This window comes from Photinus pyralis, unplaced genomic scaffold, assembly GCF_008802855.1.
Source record: "Photinus pyralis isolate 1611_PpyrPB1 unplaced genomic scaffold, Ppyr1.3 Ppyr1.4_LG5, whole genome shotgun sequence".
Classification (NCBI taxonomy): domain Eukaryota; kingdom Metazoa; phylum Arthropoda; class Insecta; order Coleoptera; family Lampyridae; genus Photinus; species Photinus pyralis.
Window position 1 is genome coordinate 48,629,184 of NW_022170596.1, and position 13,164 is coordinate 48,642,347.

A 13,164-nucleotide genomic window follows, 5' to 3' on the forward strand; every position below is an offset into this window, starting at 1 on the left:
ATTCTCTCCGAAAAGTTCCCCTAATAATCGTGATAAGATAGGAGAATGTATTGATAGATGTATGATAGAAGTGTAGGTACGTCTTTCGACGATTTAAAAACGTTGTACAGGTCTTTGAATAGCTACATACCTATGCTTCTTTTTCAACGTTGAATTATTTACCTACCTATAAATGTTTTCTTACCCATTACTTCCTTAAACCATTCGTACATAAATGTTTATTTTACTACAAATATAAAAACACACTCCATTTATATCTTTCATTATCTCGTAGGTACCTATATAATGAGACAATACCTGGTAATTTTTTAACCATAAGGAAAATGATAAATAATCTAGGGAGGGAGCAAATAAAACAAGCAGTATCAAGTAAAACATTAGCTTGAGACTGTTGTATTCAACGTAGGTTTCTAATTTCATCATTATGAAGGTAAGGGTTGCTACTATGAAATGCGAAATCTTATGTTGTTTGATTTATAGGTTTGTTTAATATTTTTCGTACTGTTAATGTCGATTATGTGTATTGATGCCGGTCGTATAAGCTTGCGTTGTACATTGAAATGCGGAATTTGGAACGCATGCAGAATAATGGCCATCAGATCGGGAAATCTGAACAAATGTGGTCGACAACCAAGACGCTGTAACTGTTCACGATTTGCGTGGGAGGGTTAAACGCTTGTGTACGTTGATCTGTTGCATTTTGTATAACTTAAAGTTACACTTGTATACAATGTATATATAATCAAAGAGTACCCATAATTACTCTTTGATATAGGTAACCAATTTTATTTATCTTACGCGCTTAGGTATAAACTTATGATGACAATCACAAACTAGGTAAACGTATGCCTCTGAACTGAATAATGATAGCTCTTCTTTTATACCTTCCTAAAGTAACTTATCTAAGTATTGGTTTAAGCACTAATAAAAGTATAACACAAAGGATAAAACAAGGGAATTACTTTTTTCGTATTTTCCGCTAAAATTATGATAAGGGTTAATAAACTTTCTAGTGTATAGAAGTAGGGAGAAGCCGAGGAGCCCTTTTTCTGTCCCATGATCACATTACAAAAATAGCAATTTTTTACGATGGCAGATGAGCTTTAGGTGACTTCACTGATTAAGTAGTACCTACTTCATGAATACATGTATAGTTAAACGATATTCTTACATGTGTCGTTCGAGATGTCACTCAAACCGGCAGTCAACAAAAAAAGCAGTGGCTGAATTTGTAAATGCAAAAACTTCATGGCGCTATAAATCAAAAGCAATTCGCAAATGTCAGAAGGGTTTTCAATTCAGCATAAGAACAATAAAATGTTCTGCTATAATTGCGTTTGATAGGTACTTAAATAAATAAGTAAATATTGAGGCATTTTTCGAACTACAAAAACGGAAAGTTAAGCTTGCAAGAAGTACAGTTCATTTTAAAATAAGTTGCAGTTAAATTCGATTTCTTGGTTTTGCTTTTTGTACCAGTCACCACTTAGACATCGTTTTGGATCAAACAGTTTATCGGTTAGCTTTGTGGGGAGACAGTTTGGGTCCATTCTTTTTAGTTTTTACTTTTACCATTGAATAAAAACAGTGTTTTATTCAATGCTTTTACTTGATCACCGAATCAATTGCGCTCATAACCAGCTATGTATTTTATAGCATAATTTGGTGATTCAGTATTGTACGAGATAATAACACGACAATACGCACCCTTTCGGTATTTCAGAAGTCGGCGTTAGCATGCAATGTTATGTTTAAACCCCAATATATTCAAAAAATGTCCAGAAGGGCAAATATTTTCAAGAATCCAATCTTTTCAACTTCCAAGGTGTTTTTATTTCAGAAATCAAATTCATTAATGGATGCAATTTCATATTTGATAATTCATTGTCGTAAATATATTGAAAAATGATAATACGTTCTTAGTTCAACTAAAACGGGATCTTAATTAAAATTTTTATTGCAGTCTGCACAACTAGAGGTATCGTAATCATCGAGGTAAGTAATTATAAGAAGAAGAAAATCCAGAGTCGACATGTAGTTTGAGAGTAGTTTCACTGTGTACAAACAAACAGACATTTTGTTTGTTTATTAAACAATGGTAGATGATATATTTATTAGACGTACTGTTTAGGTATATGTAATTTACATGTATTAGAATTTTGACCGTCTCAAACGGGCTTTATTAATGTTCCTCCTACCTATACCAACTAAAAATAGCATAAAATATCATCTGTATTAGAATTTCTATTTATTGACCCACATTAAAGATATATAGCACAGTAAATCAAAGTATAATAATATTTAAAGTACAAATTTATCAAACAAAAGGTAATTATCCTTCCCATGCAAAATGGGTACAATCACAACCTGCTGGTTGTGGACCGCAACTCTCCAGGTTTCCGTGACTGGCCTGTTTTATTCGACACGCATTCCAAATGCCACAGGAAATGGTACAGCCCCAACTGATCTGAGCATCCGCGAAATTGAAGGCACACGCGATCAGCACTACCAAAGCGAGCAATATTATACAACCCTAAAAGGAAGAAAAAGGAACTTTATATTTCTAAAAGACAAGAATCCTTACCTTCATATTGACGACTTGTGACAATCACAAACTATGTAAACTTATGACTCTGAATAATGATGGTTCTTCTTTTATACCTTCCTACTATCTATTGCTTTATCTATTTATAAAGGATACCTAAATCAGGGAATTACCTGTTTCGTATTTTGCGATAAGATGTTTATATTAGCTTATGATAAAAGAGTATTGAAAGCTTCCTATTTACTGTATGACTATGTCGTTATGGGGACTTACTAAACGAATTCAACGAAGTAGGGAAGAACGCTTTTTCTATACCCATGATCACATATGTTATGCGCTAATAGCAATGTTTAGACGCAATTTAACTTTTGACCAAGATGACCAATGGTGCTTTGGCGATTTCATCTTATTAAGTAGGGCTTCATATCCAAAAAATGCCCAGAAGTGCAAATGTAATTCAATTCTTATCCAGGATGTTGTTAATTCCATAAATCAAGTTCATATTTGACTTTCGCGATAGCAGACACTAACAAAAGACTAGACGATTTCCAAAATCCAAGTAGTGGTCAAAGCTCCAGAACTCGATTTTTCATTTTATACGTAACAAACAATAACACCATTTAGAATCAGGCATTTTACTTCATAAACATCAATGGATATATTCTCTAAATTGCTTAAACCCTATAAATCCCATAATCTTGATTCAAACCCAGGCCTTTCTACAATAGGTATTCTCCAGCATTCGGCGATAATTCATTTGTCGTAGTCTACAAATTTGCAAATAGAAATAGATCAAATAGATCGATTGTATAAAGGAGGTGTTAAAAGCGTTGACATTGAAACTATTACTGTAGTTTGAGGTATCGTAATTATCGAGATAATTATCACACATAGAGAAAATCCAGAGTCGACATGTGGTCTGAGAGTAGTTTCACTGTGTACAAACAAGCGGACAGACAGATATTTATACAGGTATCGACACAAAAAAAAATTGGGTTGAGGGCATCCGCACTCCCAACTTAGCTGGACTAAAAAATTCCACAAATGGGAGATTCTAAATGGCGGAAAAATCTAATTAATTTCTAAGAGAAAGACTGATATTATCATTGTTTATTGCACAATGATGGATGTTATATTTATTATACGCACTGTTTAGGTAAATCTAATTTACATGTAGAATTTTGACCGTAATTCGAGTTTGTTGATAACGAGCGCCGATTCGACTACCCCTCGAAGACGCGCACCTTGCAAAAGGTGGTTAATTTCGCACTTTTAGGAAAAAACAAAATTCCCTCACGCAAGAGTTGTGCGCGTATACAAGACCTTTCCGTCGACACGAATTTGAAAACAATCGAACCAAAATTGTAGAAGAAGATAGAAAAATACTGAAAATTCTACGTATACGTGCACTTCTCTTCTTTCTACAAGCGTTCTTCTACGGGCTCTCATTTGCTGCCAGCCAGCCTACCATCCCGCCAACCGGCTAAAGGGAATTTAAAACCTACCTTTTTACATAAACTTGCAAAAATGCTATAAAAAGGGCTAGATCAACCTTTATTAAGTCCTATAATATAAACATTATTATTACCTACCTAAAAACAATTTGTTTTCATTTTAAGTTAATTGTACTGCAATTTTAATTTGATGTAGCTTGTTATTTGCAATTGCTTTTGGCTGCTAACCTAATAAATGTAAATAAATCTAAAATTCCCCAAAAGAACAGTCACAATCTGCTGGTGGAGGACCGCAAACCTCCCGGTTCCCTCCATATTTCATTCGACACGCGAGCCAAATGTTGCAGTTAAAGGTACAACCCGCAATGATACCATCCGCGAAATGGAAGGCACACGAGATTATCATTACCAAAACAGGCAAAATTATACAACCCTGAAACCAATAAAAAGAACTCGCATATTACTAAAAGACGAGAGATTTCTTACCTTCATATTGACGAGCTTATAGCCCTGTGACAATCACAAACTTAGGTCTCGGAATAATAATAATTCGTCTTTCATAGCCCGTCCTAAAGCTTCTTATCTTACCTATTGATAAAGATAAAGATATTTATATTTAACTTATAATGGAATTTTTGTACTGACTGGCTGACTGGCACCAAATGAGGACCTTGTAGACTTTGAATTTGCAGTTTAACTAGCGAATAGAATACTGATCTGCCACACATAAATGCCCTAAATTTGTAAAAATGCGCCAAACAAAACTGTAAACGTATCCCAGAATCGTTTAGTATTTGAAGAGGGTATCACTTGTTACATGTTACGACAGTTCGCCATTTGAGACGGAATTTACATCAAATTTAAGTGTGGATTGTATGTTATGTAAATTGCGTCTCAAATTTTATGTTAAGCCGCTTAAGCAACCAATACAGCCTCAGAGGGTGGTTCAAATCCGTCGCGCACCATTGGGATTTCCGTAACGGTCTGCAAAGATTCAGTGTAGGTTAAATTGGGGCAAAGTTGTCCCGTGTTGTGACTAAAAACGCATTTGGAATGTTGAAAAGTGTTTAAAAATAACTGAGAGATCACCGAAAAACTTAAAATGTCAAATTTCTTTGAAAGTCAAGATACATCCAACCAACAATTAATCAAATGATTATATTAAACTTTGTATATACTTAAGACAATGTTAATGTACAGTAGAATGACTTAAATATCTACAGCATATTATCTCAAAAAGTGAAAATTTCTTCCGCATCACTAACCAAAACTCCTTCTCCATTAACAGCGGCCACTGCTTCAAAAAATGCATTGGGACGAGGCCACCCCGATTCCGAAAGGAACTTCTTAACAAAGGCGTCCAGTTTTTTACCAAGTTCTTGATGAGTTTTGCGACTGTTTACTATTTCAAAAATGTCATGACTCACTTTTCTGCTCAATTCGCGATTACCATCGATTGTTACCTAAAAAATATAATAAACAGGTGATCAACAAAAATGTGAAAATTTACATTCACTCTTCCAATCGACATTGATACTTTGCTGGGCAGCATACCGCCAGATTTTTTAATGGCGACAGTTGTGCTACAGTGAAAGTTTTTAAAACTGAAACTGAAAGGAACATATAGATTAAGAATAACAAAATTATTTGTACCTTCCGTCGCCGTTGAATGCGAAATTGGGTAGGTCGCTGCTGAATGACTTTATCTCTCCAGAAACGTAAGGCAGAGTAAACTGATATTTCAGTACGGTAACAAAACGATTGGCGCTAAGGAATTTGGAAGTTCTCACATTTGAAAGGCCTTTTATGTGAGCCTCGGTGAAGTTAAAATAATGCCCATTTATCCTTATGGATTGATTAGCTACTTTTAATGGATCGCGTAACACAAATTTCTCCGCGTAATTGTCAAGAATATCTTTCAAAGTTCCGAGTTCTACAGACGCACGTTCCTCCAAAAAATCACCGGCAAAGGATAGGTAATCATCTTCCAGTGCTGCAGCTGCAATCACAAAGCAAGTAAAGATCACAAACAATTTCATTTTGACGCGATCGTAGGTTATTATTACTGCTTTTGGATCTAGCAAACTTTCCTTATATATCAAAAGGTAGACAAAAGATGATAGTTTTGTTTTGCACAATTTGGGGATGAATCACTTTGGCTTATCAATTTGTCATTGGGTAAGGGGGGAAGTACCAAACTGAATTATTGGCAGGTCCCGTGAAACCTTAATGTTTGTCCAGACATAGTGTAAATAAACAACAGGCGATTATCGTATCTGTAGATACCCACACATTTCCTAATTGATCTTGCCCATTTCTCTTGTACTCTACGACTTAAGTAAGGGGGATGGAAATATATGAACTCATTATATACTTGAGGACCATTCCTCTCGCTATTCCTCTTACGAATCGCATCAATTAAATGCGTTAATTAATTAAAGGTCGAATATTGATAATTAGGATCATAAGTACGACATGCGTTTATGACTATCATATCTTATCTTCCCTTTGTAGTTGAATGTCATCATTTCAGGGACGTTCGTGAAATTTTCTGTCACTAAATAAGGGGTTCAGTAACCTCTTTAGCTTAGGCTGGAATTTTTTGGATGAATATTTTGGTGAGATTATTACAAAAAACTGATGACTTTTTTAGTCATATAATTTACATGGTAACAAATGCTTTTTTTTCGTTTAATGTCATACTTATTCACGGCCCCCGTGAAATCGCACACTTTTCATTCTTTCCTAAAACTTTGGCAAGCAGCCAGTTTATATATGTCAACTGCCAATATAATAAACGTTCACGCTACTTTTGAAACGGTTACCTATTAATGAGGTGCCCTCTTCGTTACCTATGCCAAAAAATTAAGTCAATTAAGAGCGATCATAGAAAACTTACTTTAGTTTTTGACATTACGGCACAGAGCAGTTAAATGATTCATGAAATAAACACGCGATAGACCATTCACCTAGTTCTTTAAAAATAATAGGCTGCCAAATTAACTGCTAACAATATTTAAATTTTTCTTTAAGCACAGGAGCTGAAAAACACGGTGTGTCAACGTGACAAGTAGTAGGTAAATGGCGCCTTATGGTTCATCAGCAGCAACTTATAATTAAAAACGAGGACTTTGCAATGGCACAAGACTCATCGCTAGGAGTCAACATAATAGAATGTACCTATTATTTTTAAAAAAGTAGTTGATACGGTACGTAAGGAAATGGGAAGCGCATATAACGAAAAAAATGTTGATAATTGAGATGAAGAACGACACGGGAGAGACCAATACAATTATAGCTGCTTACAGGCCTAATGAATAAGACGGAAAAGTGGTGAGGAAAAACAAAATTTGGACGATCTAAACTTGGTGATAGAGAGCAGTAGAGGAAAGTAAGAATTAGAGTAAAAAAAGTAGCGCCCACCTCACAGAATCCTCGATATCAAAATTTAAATTCGTCATCCCAAAACATGTAGTGTTTCTAATTATTACTCCAAATCCACCTGAAAGGCTCATAGGTTACGTTTTTAAAGGTATCATTGTAAATGTCAATTTTAACCAATTCATTGTAGCGTAGTTCAGATTCTGGAAACTGCTACACTCTAAACAAATAATTTTGTCACTATCGAACACAGTTGTCACAGCTCTTTTTAAATTCCAAGTGCGGGGAATTTTTGGTTTTGAGTCATCGATCACATAAAGAGAACTTGTGGGTGTCTGTCGTCAGTGTGGTACTTGCACACAGTCACTAGGAGTATTATTCTATGGGAAGAACATTAACCTTTCACAACCGAGCATTGGTTTGGCAAATTTCATAGTAAGATATTCGTATCGCATTCACAGTTCTATTAAGAATGTTCATGTCCTTTGGACATTTGGAACAACCGTTCTCTCTATTTGTTGCAATTGTAAATTACCAATGAAATTCATAGGAAATAACAAACTACACAAAATGTAGCAGAGTGTATCAAAGCAACTTTCTTTGGGAAGCTGCCAAAAATTGGAGATTACTGAGTGAATTATTTCCATATACCTACTATACCATAATATTCGAACACCACTTGATCAATATAATAAAAATCATAATACAGCGTATGGAAACGTAAATTGTTTTTGAAGTTGTTCAGATTCCTTGAATCTATTTTAAGATGTGCTTGAGTAAGAAAAAATTTACAAAATTTACCCCGTCCTTCTCTCATACACTTGCTCTTTCGAGACATGTAGTGCAAATAAACGAAAATCGTAAATTTAGAAAACTCAAAAGTTTAAAACTCCTCCTACAACATGATCGTCATCAATCCAGAACGAGCTTTTGCAGTGTTAAAGCGCCACGACGCCCGTAAGGTGCCTTTAACTGTTGAACCAAACGCTTCTTCCAATCTTGTAAGTATATTTTGTAATTGGCTTAATTCTTATTGTACGTTAAGATAACGACACTTTGCAATTGTGACTTTTTTTCTAAGGGATAATTACCGTTTGAATGCACTGGGGACTGGCAAATTGCCGCTTCGTTAATGTAGATAAATACAACCCAATTAAAATCTGGAAGAGACGTGCGTTTATGTGGGTGAAGGTCGTTCGCGTATTTTTGTGGACGAATCTGTTTTTTTAATAATAGCAAAATGTCGATGCTTTTTTATTTTCCGTACATTCGAGTTACTGGTTCCAAGACGCGTAACGGCACGTACCTATTTAATTTTTTTTGGCAATGGTTCAAATCAATGCAGTAAACTTGTCTAATTTGAAGGCATCGTATTGAAACATAATTATTTTGTTATACCTATTTATAGCCCCAAACGCAGAAACTTAAAATTGGATCCGTACGAGACCGTAATCGGTCAAAAACGCTTAGGACCAAATGGTTCTGCTACCATGTGAGTTGGCAAAGTGATACAATTCGTAAACAATTTTTGGAAAATTGACAAATTTGTCGTTGCTAGCTGCGCTTAGCTGTGGGAGTGCAATATCTTTTTCAAGAAAAAAATTTTCCGATTTGGATATTAATCACATCGTTTTGTCTCGCTGTGAAGGTTGATTTGTAGCGATTCCAACTTCCACCTTATCATTAATTTGGTTTTTCAACCTAATAATTCATGTATTTTTCTCCTACAAACTCCCATTACTCATTTTAATCTCTACCGATGGACGTTTGGTAATCTGCCAAAATCCATTTAAATGCACCTGTGTGCAGCTGAGGCTATGCAAAATACAGACATTGATTATCAGGTATTAATTCCACTTCATAACATTTCTGAGCTGCGTAACATATTTATAATGCTTGCATTGCGCCGATGGCCAGCTGAAGGGAGAGTTTGGTACAATCACAGGGATAATGGATGTCCCATCACTTTCTTAAACTGCTTTAATTTTTGATCAGTTGAATTGTGTTAGTCATTGGATTTGATTCATTTTCAATAGGCTTATAACTTGTCATGCATATAGGTCAACTGTCCAAGCGTTTGACCGTTATCGTGTTCACGGCAGGGGCGGTTTTTGGGGGGGCGACAGGGGCGATCGCCCCCCCTAAACATACTGCTCAATTGTTTTTTTATTACATTAGGTTCACATAATAATCGAATTAAATAGACCTAACCACAAACCACCTGACGGAAAAGTAAAATTGAATAAAATAGGTACAAAATAATGCCGGCGGGGGCGGAATCGTGTATTGTCCAGACTGCGACTCACGACTGTACTTTAGCACTATCATTATCGCCTCTCGTATTTTTTCTGTCTTTGTCAGTATTCGGAAATTAATGCGGCAATAGATAGTTTAACAAAAAAATACAGCTGAAATTGGGTCAAAGCTACTCAAAAAAAATTCCCGCGCACCTCTGCATCTGCAATTCTGTAGTTTTTTTATTTTCGCCCCCCCCCCTGAGTGGATGTATAAAACCGCCCCTGGCTTCACGGACAGACGGACAGACGCACCCTAGACTCCTATATAAAGCTTGCATCGCTTTGCTCTGCCATTAATAATGCGGTCATTATTAACTAGTAATCAATAATAAAGAACCGTCACCCTGTCATATTTAGAAATCACAATCCGAAATTTCGCTCAAAAACGTTTATACAATTTCTCTAAAATGAATAATTGCCACCATCCGTCATTTCCAGAGAAATCTCAACGACAGAACAAACAAAATACGGCCTGCTTGACTTTTACTTCCACGCACTTGATTGGCATGTTAAACTAATAAACAAAAAATTCTGTCCAACCGTAGGTACACTTTCTTAACAGTATAATATGTTAATTTAGAAGACGTGAAGTCTAGCTTCAAGTACTAGTCGTGAAAAAATAGTATATATACCATGGTAAAGAGGCCTATTATTGGCTTGGGGGGGGGGGCAAAAATGAAATAGCCTATCAAAATAGGACATACGGTACCTACATATAGCGAAAAGTATTGGGTTTTACTAGATTTGTCTGTCTGACTCTTTGGTAATACGCGATTCGCCCTTTTGTAACTGTGAGAAATCTTCTTCCCTGTTACACCAAAAGATCACAAAAAATGCTATAAGGGCGTAAAAGAAAGACACTCAAAGCAGGATTTTCCTTTTTGTGATATACTAGCTACTTTATAAGTTTCTGCAAGCAACACAAATACTACTTTCTTATATCTCTCACATCCTGATTTAGCCAATTGTATATTCACAGAAATCAATAAAAATCATCTTAATGTTTCTAATAGACAATGTCTTCAATTATTGTACCTATCTAGTTAGCCGTGCACTTTATCCGAAATCCAAGAAGGTTTTATCTTCGACCCATTAAACTCTCCATTGAATCGTCTCTCTAATCCACTAGCCCCCAGGCCTCTACGATTAACAATTGAAAATGCTAATCCTGTCTAAAGAATTGGGTGAGAACCATATATACAACTTCACTCCCTCGACCAATGTCACATTTTACCATTGGTTTCCATCCAATATTAAACTCTTCCAGTTCGTGTCGACTTAAATGCTATGCGTTTATTACCAACCCTTAAAAAACACCTTACATGTAATCACCATATATGCGAAAAAATTTTGGAAAGAACCTCACTCTCGTCCTATTGTAAAACATTTGAAAATTTGGCTGTTTAAACTAAACAAACTACAGCGTAAACTAAATCTTCTCGGATTTGTTTTTGATCTGCAAATCATTATTCGCAGAACATTTTATTTGTAATGTAGTAACAAATATCTTAGGTATTTCCCACCTACATATAACGTGACAGATCATTAGGATATTTTTAAACCAAAAAATTGGCGCCAAAATTGATAATAAATTAAAAATCTTTATAACGAAATTTTAATTAATATTTTTAGAACGTCACTTAACCAAGGGTTCTTCGTATCCTTTTCCTTTTACTATTTAATGCACGCGTTTCTTTTGCAGGATACTCACAAATAGAACAAAATGCCACAAGCGGGAGAGACGAAAAACCTAATTACGACATATTTAATTTTGGTGGCTCTGCTATTTGCCCTCTGGATGCTTTACACCGGCCTGTTCTAAGCATGTAAACGATCAACGTAAGTATTAGAAACATCAAATTAGCTTTCTGGCAGCAAGAAAAATGCCTGGCATAAGTTTTAGGGCACATTAACAATATTCCTACCGTAAACCTCATTGGTAAAACATCATTTGTGCAAATGATGTAACGCGCGCTATTAATATTAATTCTACCTGACTGTACGCGTAATATTGCAAAACTAATTTTAGAATTATACTGCAAGCATCGTTTTAAATAATTGTGTAAACTGTGTTTAAAATAGAACACTATTTTTAATTCGGTTGTTTTTTTTGCAGATCAAAGACGAGTTAGAAAAATGGATGCAAGAAAGACAATATACATACGTTAAAACATTAGTTGCTGCAAAAGTCCCCCGTCATCGATCATCATGATTCATAAACAACTTGCCTAACATGATGTGTACATGTGCATTTGTATTTTTATAAAAAAAATAAGACACTACCCTAGAATGTTTTTATTTAATTTTTAAGGAGATTGTTAAGTGGATCAATAAATCGTTAATTTTTCTAAATATTGGGCACACACTTTAAATTTTATTTATTGGTCTTTCCCGGCCTAAAAGCTCTTTCAAGGTGAAATTAAATGTGTTTGACACCTAACTCAATTCCATATTTTACCTATTCTTAATTTCCCTGATTGCAGAGCCACTGGCAAACCTGCTCTAGATGTTTCTATAGTCCGCGGTTTGGAAAGTCGGTAAGGCTATATGCGCTGTTATATTCTACTTCGAAAGTCTTACATTTTAGTTATAGTCCAGTCAACCTGTGTCGTAAAACACCCGTCGAAGGAAAAAAATAGTATAAAGCTAATTTTTTCCCCATCGACTACTACCATTTAGACAAGTGTTTAGCCAAAAGTCCCCACCCCTACCCCCCTTGCTTCCCTCCCTGTGCCCCCCTAAACATGAAAAGTGTAAGGGTTTCTTAAATCGCGTCTCTCTCGATTACTAAACGACATATCGGATTGCAATTTGTTTTATTCTCTTTGCTATAACATTGTCTACAAATAAGTTTCAATTGACTTTCGTCGTAACTTTTACCGTTTGTTGGTAATGACTATGAAAAGGTAAAAAGTGGTATATTTTTCGGCACGTAATTTTACTTTTTGTCGCAGAAATTTTCACGCCGACATTTTATCAAAAAATGTTGCCTACAAAAGTTGTAGCTCCCATTATTACCTTTAAAATGATATGACATAGGACGTACTTTGTTGAAGAGCCGCCGAGATTCAGCCGGTGTAATGCAGAATGCGTACCCAGTCGTGGCGGGCTTCGTCGAGGTGGGCCCGGCGGCGCGGCGTTACAATGCTAATATTGTTGTATAGTGAGTGTTTTTTTTTTAACTTTAAGGTACACTATTGCATTTTCCCTAAACAAAACCTAAATTCCACCCTTTTTCAATTTGTGTCAAATTTTAATAAGTCCTTGTATGCAGCTAAAAATCGTATTTTAAATAGTTTTCTATTACCCAAAATCGTCCTGAAACCTTCATTTTCATGCTTACTTTCTGTCAGGAAATTTTAGTTTCCATGACAGAGGCAGAGCAGACTACGTTTCCTGCCGTTTGTCACTTTACTGGCCGCACCTGTCACTTATTACCGGCCGCACCGTCACTTTACCAATTACCGGCCGCATTTGTGACATTTCC

At 35.6% G+C, this 13,164-nt stretch overlaps 1 protein-coding gene and 3 long non-coding RNA genes across 4 annotated transcripts; 1 reads left to right on the forward strand and 3 right to left on the reverse strand.

The window, feature by feature from the left end:
- Positions 1-2,231: 2,231 nt before the first annotated feature.
- On the reverse strand, positions 2,232-2,712 carry LOC116171886. Its single transcript, XR_004145555.1, has 2 exons — positions 2,585-2,712; positions 2,232-2,533 (listed from the first exon to the last, which is right to left on the reverse strand). It is a non-coding gene; the product is annotated as an uncharacterized LOC116171886 (long non-coding RNA).
- Positions 2,713-4,082: 1,370 nt separating this feature from the next.
- On the reverse strand, positions 4,083-4,581 carry LOC116171887. Its single transcript, XR_004145556.1, has 2 exons — positions 4,486-4,581; positions 4,083-4,432 (listed from the first exon to the last, which is right to left on the reverse strand). It is a non-coding gene; the product is annotated as an uncharacterized LOC116171887 (long non-coding RNA).
- A 557-nt stretch (positions 4,582-5,138) lies between these two features.
- LOC116172136 lies at positions 5,139-6,163 on the reverse strand. The gene is made up of 3 exons (XM_031489282.1): positions 5,653-6,163; positions 5,510-5,609; positions 5,139-5,462 (listed from the first exon to the last, which is right to left on the reverse strand). Exons 1-3 carry the CDS (start codon positions 6,036-6,038, stop codon positions 5,232-5,234), a joined length of 717 nt encoding a protein of 238 aa, XP_031345142.1. The 5' UTR covers positions 6,039-6,163; the 3' UTR covers positions 5,139-5,231.
- Positions 6,164-8,239: 2,076 nt separating this feature from the next.
- LOC116170133 lies at positions 8,240-12,031 on the forward strand. The gene is made up of 3 exons (XR_004145174.1): positions 8,240-8,381; positions 11,380-11,516; positions 11,794-12,031. It is a non-coding gene; the product is annotated as an uncharacterized LOC116170133 (long non-coding RNA).
- The last annotated feature ends 1,133 nt before the right edge of the window (positions 12,032-13,164 follow it).